The 16352-nt window shown below is 52.3% G+C and overlaps 1 protein-coding gene and 1 pseudogene across 2 annotated transcripts; both read left to right on the top strand.

Moving 5' to 3' along the window:
• Window positions 1-1600: 1600 nt before the first annotated feature.
• On the top strand, window positions 1601-9830 carry LOC117193197 (mismatch repair endonuclease PMS2-like). 2 transcript variants are annotated; one of them, XM_033397947.1, is made up of 6 exons: window positions 1601-1690; window positions 1746-1905; window positions 1978-2093; window positions 2154-2722; window positions 2793-3130; window positions 3838-3869. In XM_033397947.1, exons 3-5 carry the CDS (start codon window positions 2057-2059, stop codon window positions 3108-3110), a joined length of 924 nt encoding a protein of 307 aa, XP_033253838.1. In that variant the 5' UTR covers window positions 1601-1690; window positions 1746-1905; window positions 1978-2056; the 3' UTR covers window positions 3111-3130; window positions 3838-3869. The 2 variants fall into 2 exon arrangements, with proteins under 2 accessions (XP_033253838.1, XP_033253837.1); XM_033397946.1 differs by lacking the exons at window positions 1601-1690; window positions 1746-1905; window positions 1978-2093; window positions 2154-2722; window positions 3838-3869 and adding exons at window positions 7730-7889; window positions 7934-8077; window positions 8138-8700; window positions 8771-9108; window positions 9815-9830 and having other exon boundaries at window positions 3011-3130.
• Window positions 9831-12604: 2774 nt separating this feature from the next.
• Window positions 12605-14890, top strand: LOC117193196 (annotated as a pseudogene).
• The last annotated feature ends 1462 nt before the right edge of the window (window positions 14891-16352 follow it).

Genomic DNA, 16352 nt, shown 5'->3' with positions numbered 1-16352 from the left:
ATTAGGCGTCACAAATTATTGGATAGATGACAGGCATCGGAAAGGGAAACGGAACAGGAACATACACAGGAAGTGGACAGAACTAACGAGGCATTCCCGAGAATAAAAAGAGAGAGAGAGCTCCTTCCCCATCGAGTATTTTCCTTAAATTGAATTAAATTTTGTGAGAATTTTTCGGGCTGTAATTTAAGCGCCATTCGGTTAACCCATGTCTGCTGCTGGCCACAAATTTCAATAATTACCGACAGTTTTTATACCCGATACTCAAAATGAGTATTGGGGTATATTAGATTTGTGGTAAAAGTGGATGTGTGTAACGTCCAGAAGGAATCGTTTCCGACCCCATAAAATATATATATTCTTGATCAGCATCAATAGCCGAGTCGATTGAGCCCTGTCTGTCTGTCCGTCTGTCAGTCCGTCTGTCCGTCCGTCCGTCCGTCCCCTTCAGCGCCTAGTGCTCAAAGACTATAAGAGCTAGAGCAACGATGTTTTGTATCCAGACTTCTGTGATATGTCACTGCTACAAAAATATTTCAAAACTTCGCCCCGCCCACTTCCGCCCCCACAAAGGACGAAAATCTGTGGCATCCACATTTTTAAAGATACGATAAAGCCAAAAACGCAGAATCGTAGAGGATGACTATATGTTTTAGAGTGTAAAGTCTCAACCAGATCGTATAATTATTATAGCCAGAATCAAGAAAACAATTTAATTCTTTCTCGCTCTGTCTCTCTCTAACACACAGGTTTCAGGGTGGGCTTTGCCAATTGCAAAATATGAGTTCAAGGATCTCAGAACCTATAAGAGCCAGAGCAACCAAATTTGGTATCCACACTCCTGTGATATCGGACCTTGACCGTTTCGTGTCCAAATTTCGCCACACCCCCTTCCGCCCCCGCAAAGGACGAAAATCTGGGGCATCCACAAATCTCAGAGACTATTAAGGCTAGAGTAACCAAATTTGGTCTCCGTACTTCTGTTAGATCTCACTATAAAACGTATATCTCAGAATTTCGCCCCACCCCCTTCCGCCCCCACAAAGGACGAAAATCTGTTGCATCCACAATATTGCACATTCGAGAAAACTAAAAACGCAGAATCATAGATAACGACCATATCTATCAGGTTGCTGAATCTGGACCAGATCAGATAATTTTTATAGCCAAAAGGAACAAATAAATTTGCACTGGCTACGCAGCGCCCGACGTCACGCTCAGACTGATTTTCTGTCTCTCTCGCACGCACTCTTTGTCGTGTCGTTTAATATTAGCAGCGTCTGCCGGAGGAGAGCCATACTGACTTAGTATCGGGTATAACTGTAGAGTTGCGGTGTCCGCAGCAACTCACAACGTTCCCCCTCGTTTAAATATTAAATTCTCTACATTCTAATGGGAAGGATTGCACAATTGACATTATATCTACAGTGCACAGTGGCGCCACTATCAATCAGCTGTGTATTTTTCTGGAACTAATCGTATATAAAGATCATTTGGTCACACTAGCCAAAAAAACGCGACAGATTTTATAGGAAATTATATTTGTCTTTTCTATGAACTAAGTCGATAAAAGGGAATAAATGGCAGAGAAAGAAGAAGATGTCGAGCTGCCAGCACCCATCACAGCTACATCCGGCCAGATTAAAGCCATTTTCAAGGATATACTGTGCATAAAATATGCTCTGGCCAGGTACATCTCTCGGCTTGGTTTTGTTTGATTTCTTGTTTGGTTTCCCCCTTATTAGGTGGTGCTCAGTCTGGCTGTGGCTGTCAAGGAGTTAGTGGAGAACTCCATCGATGCAGGGGCTACACTGGTGGAGATTAAGATGAAGGATCAGGGACTGCAAGGCGTCGAGGTCAGTGATAATGGCAGCGGCGTGGTGGAGGCCAATCTGGAGGCAATGAGTAAGTGGTAGCCTCGAGGCAAACCCTAAAGAACCCTCCAACAGCTGCAAAGTATCACACATCAAAAATAAGGGAATTCGTTGACCTGCTGGGAGTGGAAACGTTTGGATTTCGTGGGGAAGCACTCAGTTCCCTCTGCGCCCTGTCCGACATGGCCATTCAGACGCGCCACCAGTCCACCGATGTTGGTGAGTGTTCGTATCCTTAGCGGCATCAACTCTGGACGATTAATGTCATTGGGGAGACAGGTCTCAAAGTGGAGCTCGACCACGATGGCAAGATCAAGAAGCGCTCGCCTTGTGCCCGCGCTGTAGGCACCACCCTTACCAATCTGTTTAGTACCCTGCCCGTGCGTCGGCGCGACTTTACGCGCAACATCAAGAAGGAGTTCGCCAAGATGTGTCAGATCCTGCAGGCCTACTGTCTGGTGACCAAAGGCGTGCGCATCATCATCATCTGCAGCAATCAGACGCCCAAGGGCGCCAAGACGGTGGTTCTGCAAACACATGGCGCCCAGGATGTGCTGGCCAACATATCCGCGATATTTGGGGCACGCCAAGGGGCCGACATTGTGCCGCTAAAGTCCCCTTTCGAAAAGGGCCAACTGAGCGAGGTCGGACTATGGGCTGAGCTAGAGTCCTCCGCGGATGCAGATGACACGACTTGCACACAGTTCAGCGCCGAGGATGTGGAGCGGCTGAACCAGGCCGACTTCCGACTGGAGGGCTATATATCCAGCTGTCGCCATGGGGAAGGCCGCTCCAGCAGAGATCGCCAGTTCTTCTTTGTCAACGCCAGACCGTGCGATCCCAAGAATGTGAGTTTATCATACAGGAAGGGAGTGTTCTCACACTCCGCTTATGCTCTGCTTTTCTCTGAATTTAAAGATAGCCAAAGTCATCAACGAGACCTACCATCGCTACAACGTCCAGCAGCAGCCTTTCATCTACCTCAACATTATCACGGCCCGCTCCGACGTGGACGTTAACCTAACCCCCGACAAGCGCCAACTGCTGCTCAACAACGAGAGGATTCTGCTGCTGGCCCTGAAGAAGTCTCTGCTGGAGACCTTTGGGCAGACACCATCCACATTCCAAATGCAGAACACAACCATTGTGAGCATGCTGGAGCCAAGGCCGAAGCCCCAGCCCGAGGATGCTAGCAAGGCCAGCGAGGAGAAGGATGAAGAGGAAGACGTTCTGTGATGTACCTATTTCAGGCTGAGGTAAGCTCAGTCCCGTCCAGGGGTCAATCCACAAGAAATTTGTAGAAATGTGATGGAACCTTAAGGGCGGCGTCAGGGGGCGGCCTGTCGTAGAGAGGCGGATCGGGGCTAGAATGGGCGTCGCTCGCCGTGTATACGAAACGACCGTGTGGACTCGGGGCGGGGCGACGTCGGTGCCTCGGCTAATTGGGGTGAACTTACGCAATCGGGTGTTCTTACTTGGATAATTTGACACTTTATTGTATTTCTTAACGGTTTAAATGAACTTATTTTTAATTGGGCGCCGATGTCTTCTGGTGAGTTCCGGGTACCGCGTCTGTACTCTGGGCCGGGTCTCTGCGTAAGTCTTGGTACCACGACCGTACTGTGAGCCGGATCTCTACGTAAGTTTTTGGTACCACGTCCGTGCTCTGAGACGGGTTTCTGCGTAAGTTCTGGTGCCACGACCGTACTGTTAGCCGGGTCTCTGCGTAAGTTGTTCTTTGGTTCTCGTCGCCGTCTTTTTATAGGCCCGTATTGCTGGGTCGGCGGGGTTGACAAAAGCACTTCCGCGTCGGGGCGCACTTTGCCGTTCTTGCTGATCGTTGCAGATTTTGGCGGCGCCGACTTTCCTCCGTCGATGAACCCGGAAAACCGCACTCGGCCGATGGCCTGGCTTGGAGTGGGGGAAAGCTCGTGTAACCTGATGTCTTTGGTCATCGTTCTAGAGTTGGCGCGTGTTGATCGTTGGTTGCTTGCGGAGGGGGCGCTGATTGTGGGGTGCGGTGCGATGCGCTCATTATAGGTCGGTGGACGGATTGTATCGAAACCTTTTAGGTTCGTTACACCCTCCCCTTTCTTCCCCGGCGAGGGTTACGAGGACTCGCGGGTCGGTCTCTTGTGGTTTCTTCTGTGGTCTGCGTTGGGGTTTCCGCGTTCTCTTCGCTTCGTCAGTGGGTTAGTGGGGCGCGCGGTCGTGGGCCTTACGTTACTTCTCTCGCTGGCGTCAGCGCTGTTCGATTAATTGGTGGTCGCGAGGTTCGTTGCGCTTACATTCTCCCGGTTTTTGCTGACTCAGCGGTGCCGTGGTTGGGGCGTCGGGTTGAGGTCTCGTTGCTTTCTTCGTCGATGTCAGCATTCTCGAGCAGGTCAGTGGGTTCTTCGGACTCGTGATCGCTGAACTCTCTCAGGTCGTTGATATTTGCGGTTTTGTGTTTCCGGCTTTCGCGGTGTTGTAATTTGGCGATGTTTGGTGATGGAAAACTCTTGACCCGGTAGGGGCCGTCAAACTTCGGGGCTAGCTTTGCCGCATAGCCCTCGGCGGCGTTTAAGAGGTGGTGTTGGCGTAGTAGTACCAACGATCCGACGGCGGGGCGCCATAGTCGCCAGCGGAGGTTGTAATGTCTCCCTTCTTCTTGACTGGCTCTCTGGATGTTGTTCCGGACGATGGCGAATACTTCTTTCAGCCTCGTCGCTTTGCTGGTGACCGTCTCTGGCGTACTCCCTGTCCCGGGCGTGACTTCGTCGTAGAGGGCGCCGGGGAGTCGGGGCTCTCTTCCTTGCAGGAGGAAGGCGGGGCTGAATCCGGTCGTCTCGGAGACGCTGGAGTTGATCGCCAATGTCATCTCGGGTAGGAGCTCGTCCCATGTATTCTGGTGGTCGTCGACGAACTGGGCGATCATCGTTTTCACAGTCCGATTGGCTCTCTCCGTCGGGTTTTCTTGGGGGCAATACGGGGCTGTGTGTTGCAGCTCCACGCCTGCGCTTCGCATGAATGTTCGGAACGATCGGCTGGTGAACTGGGTTCCGTTGTCGCAGACGAATAGTTTCGGCACGCCGAAGCTGCTCAGTATTGGCGAAGATTTCTTCGGCTTTACGTGTGAGCATCCTGCCCACGTACCGTCGCACGTCTCGGTGTAGTCCTGGCCAGAAGTATCGTTGTGTTGCCCTCAGGATGGTTTTCCGGACGCAAAGGTGTCCTGCCGTTGGTTCGTCATGGCATTCGCGGAGTACTCTCGTCCGGCCGTTTTTGGGCACGCATAGTTTCCACGGTATGTGGTCGTCGTCGTCGGGTCCGTGTCCTAGGTAGCGGTATAGCTGCCCATTTTCGTGCGTGTAGTCCGGGTACTTCTGGGGTTCGTCTTGGACTTGTTGGATCCTTTGTTTAAGCCAGGTGCATGGTGTGTCGTCTTCCTCAATGCGGGAGAGGGTCCCCAGTGGTTGTCTTGACAGTGCGTCTGCGACTACGTTCTGGTTGCCGGCCCGATAGTGCACGTCGTATTGGTATTGCTGTAGTTCGAGCGCCCATCTTGCTACTCTCCCGTAAGGGCTCTCGAGGGTATTCAGCCACTTTAGTGCGAGATGATCGGTTATGACGTCGAATCGGTAGCCTTCGAGATAGCATCGCAGTTTTCGGATCGCCCAGATGACGGCGAGGCATTCCTTGTCGGTGGCCGAGTAGTTTTCTTCTGCCTTGTTGAGGCGTCGACTGACGTATGCGATGACCCGCTCTTTCCCTTCGATCTCTTGGGTGAGGACCGCGCCTACTCCAAGGTTGCTTGCGTCCGTCTGCAGGGAAAATTTGACGTTAAAGTCTGGGCAGGCGAGTACCGGTGCGGTGGTGAGCAGTGTTTTCAGCTCGTCGAAGGCGTCTTCCCTTTCTTCAGCAGCAGTGACATTGGTTGGACTACGGTGGCAAAGTTTGGGACAAATCTGCGGTACCACCCGGCCATGCCTACGCATTGTCGTAGCTCCTTCAGGTTGGTCGGCGGCCTCAGATCCTTTACGGCTGCGATTTTGTCGGGGTCCGTGTGGATACCTTCTTCGCTGATCATGTGGCCCAGGTATTTTATCCGGCGTTGGAAGAAGGCACACTTGTCCGTGTTGACCCGTAGGTTTGCCTTTCGCAGTCGTGCGAAAACTTCTTTCACGTTGTTCAGGTGTTCCTGGAAGCTTTTCCCGACGATGACGATGTCGTCGAGATATGCGAACGCGAATGGTTCCATGTCTGCGCCGATAACGGCGTCGAGGGTCCGTTGAAACGTGGCCACCGCGGAGTGTAAACCGAAAGGCATTACTTTCCATTGGTATAATTCTCGGCCGGGTATCGTGAATGCCGTGGCTTCCCGGCTGTCGCGGGCCATTGATGTCTGCCAATACCCGTTTTTATACCCGATACTCAAAATGAGTATTGGGGTATATTAGATTTGTGGTAAAAGTGGATGTGTGTAACGTCCAGAAGGAATCGTTTCCGACCCCATAAAGTATATATATTCTTGATCAGCATCAATAGCCGAATAGTCCGTCCGTCCGTCTGTCCGTCCCCTTCAGCCTAGTGCTCAAAGACTATAAGAGATAGAGCAACGATGTTTTGGATCCAGACTTCTGTGATATGTCACTGCTACAAAAATATTTCAAAACTTCGCCCCGCCCACTTCCGCCCCCACAAAGGACAAAAATCTGTGGCATCCACATTTTTAAAGATACGATAAAACCAAAAACGCAGAATCGTAGAGGATGACTATAATGTCGATGTAAGATCTCAACCAGATCGTATAATTATTATAGCCAGAATCAAGAAAATAATTTCATTCTTTCTCGCTCATTCTCTCTCTAACACACAGGTTTCATGGTCGGTTTTGCCAATTGCAAAATATGAGTTCAAGGATCTCAGAACCTATAAGAGCCAGAGTAACCAAATTTGGTATCCACACTCCTGTGATATCGGACCTTGACCGTTTCGTGTCCAAATTTCGCCACACCCCCTTTCGCCCCCGCAAAGGACGAAAATCTGGGGCATCCACAAATCTCAGAGACTATTAAATCTAGAGTAACCAAATTTGGTATCCGCACTTCTGTTAGATCTCACTATAAAACGTATATCTCAGAATTTCGCCCCACCCCCTTCCGCCCTAACAAAGGACGAAAATCTGTTGCATCCACAATATTGCACATTCGAGAAAACTAAAAACCGCAGAATCATAGATAACGACCATATCTATCAGATCGCTGAATCTGGACCAGATCAGATAATTTTTATAGCCAAAAGGAACAAATAAATTTGCACTGGCTACGCAGCGCCCGACGTCACGCTCAGACTGATTTTCTGTCTCTCTCGCACGCACTCTTTGTCGTGTCGTTTAATATTAGCAGCATCTGCCGGAGGAGAGCCATACTGACTTAGTATCGGGTATAACTGTAGAGTTGCGGTGTCCGCAGCAACTCACAACGTTCCCCCTCGTTTAAATCTTAAATTCTCTACATTCTAATGGGAAGGATTGCACAATTGACATTATATCTACAGTGCACAGTGGCGCCACTATCAATCAGCTGTGTATTTTTCTGGAACTACTCGTATATAAAGATCATTTGGTCACACTAGCCAAAAAAACGCGACAGATTTTATAGGAAATTATATTTGTCTTTTCTATGAACTAAGTCGATAAAAGGGAATAAATGGCAGAGAAAGAAGAAGATGTCGAGCTGCCAGCACCCATCACAGCTACATCCGGCCAGATTAAAGCCATTTCCAAGGATATACTGTGCATAAAATATGCTCTGGCCAGGTACATCTCTCGGCTTGGTTTTGTTTGATTTCTTGTTTGGTTTCCCCCTTATTAGGTGGTGCTCAGTCTGGCTGTGGCTGTCAAGGAGTTAGTGGAGAACTCCATCGATGCAGGGGCTACACTGGTGGAGATTAAGATGAAGGATCAGGGACTGCAAGGCGTCGAGGTCAGTGATAATGGCAGCGGCGTGGTGGAGGCCAATCTGGAGGCAATGAGTAAGTGGTAGCCTCGAGGCAAACCCTAAAGAACCCTCCAACAGCTGCAAAGTATCACACATCGAAAATAAGGGAATTCGTTGACCTGCTGGGAGTGGAAACGTTTGGATTTCGTGGGGAAGCACTCAGTTCCCTCTGCGCCCTGTCCGACATGGCCATTCAGACGCGCCACCAGTCCACCGATGTTGGTGAGTGTTCGTATCCTTAGCGGCATCAACTCTGGACGATTAATGTCATTGGGGAGACAGGTCTCAAAGTGGAGCTCGACCACGATGGCAAGATCAAGAAGCGCTCGCCTTGTGCCCGCGCTGTAGGCACTACCCTTACCAATCTGTTTAGTACCCTGCCCGTGCGTCGGCGCGACTTTACGCGCAACATCAAGAAGGAGTTCGCCAAGATGTGTCAGATCCTGCAGGCCTACTGCCTGGTGACCAAAGGCGTGCGCATCATCTGCAGCAATCAGACGCCCAAGGGCGCCAAGACGGTGGTTCTGCAAACACATGGCGCCCAGGATGTGCTGGCCAACATATCCGCGATATTTGGGGCACGCCAAGTGGCCGACATTGTGCCGCTAAAGTCCCCTTTCGAAAAGGGCCAACTGAGCGAGGTCGGACTATGGGCTGAGCTAGAGTCCTCCGCGGATGCAGATGACACGACTTGCACACAGTTCAGCGCCGAGGATGTGGAGCGGCTGAACCAGGCCGACTTCCGACTGGAGGGCTATATATCCAGCTGTCGCCATGGGGAAGGCCGCTCCAGCAGAGATCGCCAGTTCTTCTTTGTCAACGCCAGACCGTGCGATCCCAAGAATGTGAGTTTATCATACAGGAAGGGAGTGTTCTCACACTCCGCTTATGCTCTGCTTTTCTCTGAATTTAAAGATAGCCAAAGTCATCAACGAGACCTACCATCGCTACAACGTCCAGCAGCAGCCTTTCATCTACCTCAACATTATCACGGCCCGCTCCGACGTGGACGTTAACCTAACCCCCGACAAGCGCCAACTGCTGCTCAACAACGAGAGGATTCTGCTGCTGGCCCTGAAGAAGTCTCTGCTGGAGACCTTTGGGCAGACACCATCCACATTCCAAATGCAGAACACAACCATTGTGAGCATGCTGGAGCCAAGGCCGAAGCCCCAGCCCGAGGATGCTAGCAAGGCCAGCGAGGAGAAGGATGAAGAGGAAGACGTTCTGTGATGTACCTATTTCAGGCTGAGGTAAGCTCAGTCCCGTCCAGGGGTCAATCCACAAGAAATTTGTAGAAATGTGATGGAACCTTAAAGGCGGCGTCAGGGGGCGGCCTGTCGTAGAGAGGCGGATCGGGGCTAGAATGGGCGTCGCTCGCCGTGTATACGAAACGACCGTGTGGACTCGGGGCGGGGCGACGTCGGTGCCTCGGCTAATTGGGGTGAACTTACGCAATCGGGTGTTCTTACTTGGATAATTTGACACTTTATTGTATTTCTTAACGGTTTAAATGAACTTATTTTTAATTGGGCGCCGATGTCTTCTGGTGAGTTCCGGGTACCGCGTCTGTACTCTGGGCCGGGTCTCTGCGTAAGTCTTGGTACCACGACCGTACTGTGAGCCGGATCTCTACGTAAGTTTTTGGTACCACGTCCGTGCTCTGAGAGGGTTTCTGCGTAAGTTCTGGTACCACGACCGTACTGTGAGCCGGGTCTCTGCGTAAGTTGTTCTTTGGTTCTCGTCGCCGTCTTTTTATAGGCCCGTATTGCTGGGTCGGCGGGTTTGACAAATGCACTTCCGCGTCGGGGCGCACTTTGCCGTTCTTGCTGATCGTTGCAGATTTTGGCGGCGCCGACTTTCCTCCGTCGATGAACCCGGAAAACCGCACTCGGCCGATGGCCTGGCTTGGAGTGGGGGAAAGCTCGTGTAACCTGATGTCTTTGGTCATCGTTCTAGAGTTGGCGCGTGTTGATCGTTGGTTGCTTGCGGAGGGGGCGCTGATTGTGGGGTGCGGTGCGATGCGCTCATTATAGGTCGGTGGACGGATTGTATCGAAACCTTTTAGGTTCGTTACACCCTCCCCTTTCTTCCCCGGCGAGGGTTACGAGGACTCGCGGGTCGGTCTCTTGTGGTTTCTTCTGTGGTCTGCGTTGGGGGGCGCGCGGTCGTGAGCCTTACGTTACTTCTCTCGCTGGCGTCAGCGCTGTTCGATTAATTGGTGGTCGCGAGGTTCGTTGCGCTTACATTCTCCCGGTTTTTGCTGACTCAGCGGTGCCGTGGTTGGGGCGTCGGGTTGAGGTCTCGTTGCTTTCTTCGTCGATGTCAGCATTCTCGAGCAGGTCAGTGGGTTCTTCGGACTCGTGATCGCTGAACTCTCTCAGGTCGTTGATATTTGCGGTTTTGTGTTTCCGGCTTTCGCGGTGTTGTAATTTGGCGATGTTTGGTGATGGAAAACTCTTGACCCGGTAGGGGCCGTCAAACTTCGGGGCTAGCTTTGCCGCATAGCCCTCGGCGGCGTTTAAGAGGTGGTGTTGGCGTAGTAGTACCAACGATCCGACGGCGGGGCGCCATAGTCGCCAGCGGAGGTTGTAATGTCTCCCTTCTTCTTGACTGGCTCTCTGGATGTTGTTCCGGACGATGGCGAATACTTCTTTCAGCCTCGTCGCTTTGCTGGTGACCGTCTCTGACGTACTACCTGTCCCGGGCGTGACTTCGTCGTAGAGGGCGCCGGGGAGTCGGGGCTCTCTTCCTTGCAGGAGGAAGGCGGGGCTGAATCCGGTCGTCTCGGAGACGCTGGAGTTGATCGCCAATGTCATCTCGGGTAGGAGCTCGTCCCATGTATTCTGGTGGTCGTCGACGAACTGGGCGATCATCGTTTTCACAGTCCGATTGGCTCTCTCCGTCGGGTTTTCTTGGGGCAATACGGGGCTGTGTGTTGCAGCTCCACGCCTGCGCTTCGCATGAATGTTCGGAACGATCGGCTAGTGAACTGGGTTCCGTTGTCGCAGACGAATAGTTTCGGCACGCCGAAGCTGCTCAGTATTCGTTCTCTGAAGGCTCGTTCGAGGTTCGCCGTTGTCGCTTTCTTGAGGGGTACCAGTTCGACCCACTTGGAGAAAGTGTCGAAGAATACCAGTAAGATGGTGTTCCCGTGATTGGACCACCATTACCACGAATGGTCCGACGAAGTCGGCACACAGGGTGGCGAAGATTTCTTCGGCTTTACGTGTGAGCATCCTGCCCACGTACCGTCGCACGTCTCGGTGTAGTCCTGGCCAGTAGTATCGTTGTGTTGCCCTCAGGATGGTTTTCCGGACGCAAAGGTGTCCTGCCGTTGGTTCGTCATGGCATTCGCGGAGTACTCTCGTCCGGCCGTTTTTGGGCACGCATAGTTTCCACGGTATGTGGTCGTCGTCGTCGGGTCCGTGTCCTAGGTAGCGGTATAGCTGTATTTCGTGCGTGTAGTCCGGGTACTTCTGGGGTTCGTCTTGGACTTGTTGGATCCTTTGTTTAAGCCAGGTGCATGGTGTGTCGTCTTCCTCAATGCGGGAGAGGGTCCCCAGTGGTTGTCTTGACAGTGCGTCTGCGACTACGTTCTGGTTGCCGGCCCGATAGCGCACGTCGTATTGGTATTGCTTTAGTTCGAGCGCCCATCTTGCTACTCTACCGTAAGGGCTCTCGAGGGTATTCAGCCACTTTAGTGCGAGATGATCGGTTATGACGTCGAATCGGTAGCCTTCGAGATAGCATCGCAGTTTTCGGATCGCCCTGATGACGGCGAGGCATTCCTTGTCGGTGGCCGAGTAGTTTTCTTCTGCCTTGTTGAGGCGTCGACTGACGTATGCGATGACCCGCTCCTTCCCTTCGATCTCTTGGGTGAGGACCGCGCCTACTCCAAGGTTGCTTGCGTCCGTCTGCAGGGAAAATTTGACGTTAAAGTCTGGGCAGGCGAGTACCGGTGCGGTGGTGAGCAGTGTTTTCAGCTCGTCGAAGGCGTCTTGTTGTTCTTGGCCCCATGTCCATGCTTTCCCTTTCTTCAGCAGCAGTGACATTGGTTGGACTACGGTGGCAAAGTTTGGGACAAATCTGCGGTACCACCCGGCCATGCCTACGCATTGTCGTAGCTCCTTCAGGTTGGTCGGCGGCCTCAGATCCTTTACGGCTGCGATTTTGTCGAGGTCCGTGTGGATACCTTCTTCGCTGATCACGTGGCCCAGGTATTTTATCCGGCGCTGGAAGAAGGCACACTTGTCCGTGTTGACCCGTAGGGTTGCCTTTCGCAGTCGTGCGAAAACTTCTTTCACGTTGTTCAGGTGTTCCTGGAAGCTTTTCCCGACGATGACGACCAGATCAGATAATTTTTATAGCCAAAAGGAACAAATAAATTTGCACTGGCTACGCACGCCGACGTCACGCTCAGACTGATTTTCTGTCTCTCTCGCACGCACTCTTTGTCGTGTCGTTTAATATTAGCAGCGTCTGCCGAAGGAGAGCCATACTGACTTAGTATCGGGTATAACTGTAGAGTTGCGGTGTCCGCAGCAACTCACAACGTTCCCCCTCGTTTAAATCTTAAATTCTCTACATTCTAATGGGAAGGATTGCACAATTGACATTATATCTACAGTGCACAGTGGCGCCACTATCATTTATATAATCGTATATAAAGATCATTTGGTCACACTAGCCAAAAAAACGCGACAGATTTTATAGGAAATTATATTTGTCTTTTCTATGAACTAAGTCGATAAAAGGGAATAAATGGCAGAGAAAGAAGAAGATGTCGAGCTGCCAGCACCCATCACAGCTACATCCGGCCAGATTAAAGCCATTTCCAAGGATATACTGTGCATAAAATATGCTCTGGCCAGGTACATCTCTCGGATTGGTTTTGTTTGATTTCTTGTTTGGTTTCCCCCTTATTAGGTGGTGCTCAGTCTGGCTGTGGCTGTCAAGGAGTTAGTGGAGAACTCCATCGATGCAGGGGCTACACTGGTGGAGATTAAGATGAAGGATCAGGGACTGCAAGGCGTCGAGGTCAGTGATAATGGCAGCGGCGTGGTGGAGGCCAATCTGGAGGCAATGAGTAAGTGGTAGCCTCGAGGCAAACCCTAAAGAACCCTCCAACAGCTGCAAAGTATCACACATCGAAAATAAGGGAATTCGTTGACCTGCTGGGAGTGGAAACGTTTGGATTTCGTGGGGAAGCACTCAGTTCCCTCTGCGCCCTGTCCGACATGGCCATTCAGACGCGCCACCAGTCCACCGATGTTGGTGAGTGTTCGTATCCTTAGCGGCATCAACTCTGGACGATTAATGTCATTGGGGAGACAGGTCTCAAAGTGAAGCTCGACCACGATGGCAAGATCAAGAAGCGCTCGCCTTGTGCCCGCGCTGTAGGCACCACCCTTACCAATCTGTTTAGTACCCTGCCCGTGCGTCGGCGCGACTTTACGCGCAACATCAAGAAGGAGTTCGCCAAGATGTGTCAGATCCTGCAGGCCTACTGCCTGGTGACCAAAGGCGTGCGCATCATCTGCAGCAATCAGACGCCCAAGGGCGCCAAGACGGTGGTTCTGCAAACACATGGCGCCCAGGATGTGCTGGCCAACATATCCGCGATATTTGGGGCACGCCAAGTGGCCGACATTGTGCCGCTAAAGTCCCCTTTCGAAAAGGGCCAACTGAGCGAGGTCGGACTATGGGCTGAGCTAGAGTCCTCCGCGGATGCAGATGACACGACTTGCACACAGTTCAGCGCCGAGGATGTGGAGCGGCTGAACCAGGCCGACTTCCGACTGGAGGGCTATATATCCAGCTGTCGCCATGGGGAAGGCCGCTCCAGCAGAGATCGCCAGTTCTTCTTTGTCAACGCCAGACCGTGCGATCCCAAGAATGTGAGTTTATCATACAGGAAGGGAGTGTTCTCACACTCCGCTTATGCTCTGCTTTTCTCTGAATTTAAAGATAGCCAAAGTCATCAACGAGACCTACCATCGCTACAACGTCCAGCAGCAGCCTTTCATCTACCTCAACATTATCACGGCCCGCTCCGACGTGGACGTTAACCTAACCCCCGACAAGCGCCAACTGATGCTCAACAACGAGAGGATTCTGCTGCTGGCCCTGAAGAAGTCTCTGCTGGAGACCTTTGGGCAGACACCATCCACATTCCAAATGCAGAACACAACCATTGTGAGCATGCTGGAGCCAAGGCCGAAGCCCCAGCCCGAGGATGCTAGCAAGGCCAGCGAGGAGAAGGATGAAGAGGAAGACGTTCTGTGATGTACCTATTTCAGGCTGAGGTAAGCTCAGTCCCGTCCAGGGGTCAATCCACAAGAAATTTGTAGAAATGTGATGGAACCTTAAAGGCGGCGTCAGGGGGCGGCCTGTCGTAGAGAGGCGGATCGGGGCTAGAATGGGCGTCGCTCGCCGTGTATACGAAACGACCGTGTGGACTCGGGGCGGGGCGACGTCGGTGCCTCGGCTAATTGGGGTGAACTTACGCAATCGGGTGTTCTTACTTGGATAATTTGACACTTTATTGTATTTCTTAACGGTTTAAATGAACTTATTTTTAATTGGGCGCCGATGTCTTCTGGTGAGTTCCGGGTACCGCGTCTGTACTCTGGGCCGGGTCTCTGCGTAAGTCTTGGTACCACGACCGTACTGTGAGCCGGATCTCTACGTAAGTTTTTGGTACCACGTCCGTGCTCTGAGACGGGTTTCTGCGTAAGTTCTGGTACCACGACCGTACTGTGAGCCGGGTCTCTGCGTAAGATGTTCTTTGGTTCTCGTCACCGTCTTTTTATAGGCCCGTATTGCTGGGTCGGCGGGTTTGACAAATGCACTTCCGCGTCGGGGCGCACTTTGCCGTTCTTGCTGATCGTTGCAGATTTTGGCGGCGCCGACTTTCCTCCGTCGATGAACCCGGAAAACCGCACTCGGCCGATGGCCTGGCTTGGAGTGGGGGAAAGCTCGTGTAACCTGATGTCTTTGGTCATCGTTCTAGAGTTGGCGCGTGTTGATCGTTGGTTGCTTGCGGAGGGGGCGCTGATTGTGGGGTGCGGTGCGATGCGCTCATTATAGGTCGGTGGACGGATTGTATCGAAACCTTTTAGGTTCGTTACACCCTCCCCTTTCTTCCCCGGCGAGGGTTACGAGGACTCGCGGGTCGGTCTCTTGTGGTTTCTTCTGTGGTCTGCGTTGGGGTTTCCGCGTTCTCTTCGCTTCGTCAGTGGGTTAGTGGGGCGCGCGGTCGTGAGCCTTACGTTACTTCTCTCGCTGGCGTCAGCGCTGTTCGATTAATTGGTGGTCGCGAGGTTCGTTGCGCTTACATTCTCCCGGTTTTTGCTGACTCAGCGGTGCCGTGGTTGGGGCGTCGGGTTGAGGTCTCGTTGCTTTCTTCGTCGATGTCAGCATTCTCGAGCAGGTCAGTGGGTTCTTCGGACTCGTGATCGCTGAACTCTCTCAGGTCGTTGATATTTGCGGTTTTGTGTTTCCGGCTTTCGCGGTGTTGTAATTTGGCGATGTTTGGTGATGGAAAACTCTTGACCCGGTAGGGGCCGTCAAACTTCGGGGCTAGCTTTGCCGCATAGCCCTCGGCGGCGTTTAAGAGGTGGTGTTGGCGTAGTAGTACCAACGATCCGACGGCGGGGCGCCATAGTCGCCAGCGGAGGTTGTAATGTCTCCCTTCTTCTTGACTGGCTCTCTGGATGTTGTTCCGGACGATGGCGAATACTTCTTTCAGCCTCGTCGCTTTGCTGGTGACCGTCTCTGGCGTACTACCTGTCCCGGGCGTGACTTCGTCGTAGAGGGCGCCGGGGAGTCGGGGCTCTCTTCCTTGCAGGAGGAAGGCGGGGCTGAATCCGGTCGTCTCGGAGACGCTGGAGTTGATCGCCAACGTCATCTCGGGTAGGAGCTCGTCCCATGTATTCTGGTGGTCGTCGACGAACTGGGCGATCATCGTTTTCACAGTCCGATTGGCTCTCTCCGTCGGGTTTTCTTGGGGGCAATACGGGGCTGTGTGTTGCAGCTCCACGCCTGCGCTTCGCATGAATGTTCGGAACGATCGGCTGGTGAACTGGGTTCCGTTGTCGCAGACGAATAGTTTCGGCACGCCGAAGCTGCTCAGTATTCGTTCTCTGAAGGCTCGTTCGAGGTTCGCCGTTGTCGCTTTCTTGAGGGGTACCAGTTCGACCCACTTGTAGAAAGTGTCGAAGAATACCAGTAAGATGGTGTTCCCGTGATTGGAACACCATTACCACGAATGGTCCGACGAAGTCGGCACACAGGGTGGCGAAGATTTCTTCGGCTTTACGTGTGAGCATCCTGCCCACGTACCGTCGCACGTCTCGGTGTAGTCCTGGCCAGTAGTATCGTTGTGTTGCCCTCAGGATGGTTTTCCGGACGCAAAGGTGCCCTGCCGTTGGTTCGTCATGGCATTCGCGGAGTACTCTCGTCCGGCCGTTTTTGGGCACGCATAGTTTCCACG

The sequence above is a fragment of the Drosophila miranda genome (genome assembly GCF_003369915.1).
Source record: "Drosophila miranda strain MSH22 chromosome Y unlocalized genomic scaffold, D.miranda_PacBio2.1 Contig_Y2_pilon, whole genome shotgun sequence".
Lineage (NCBI taxonomy): Eukaryota > Metazoa > Arthropoda > Insecta > Diptera > Drosophilidae > Drosophila > Drosophila miranda.
This window is presented reverse-complemented; position numbering and strand designations above follow the sequence as displayed.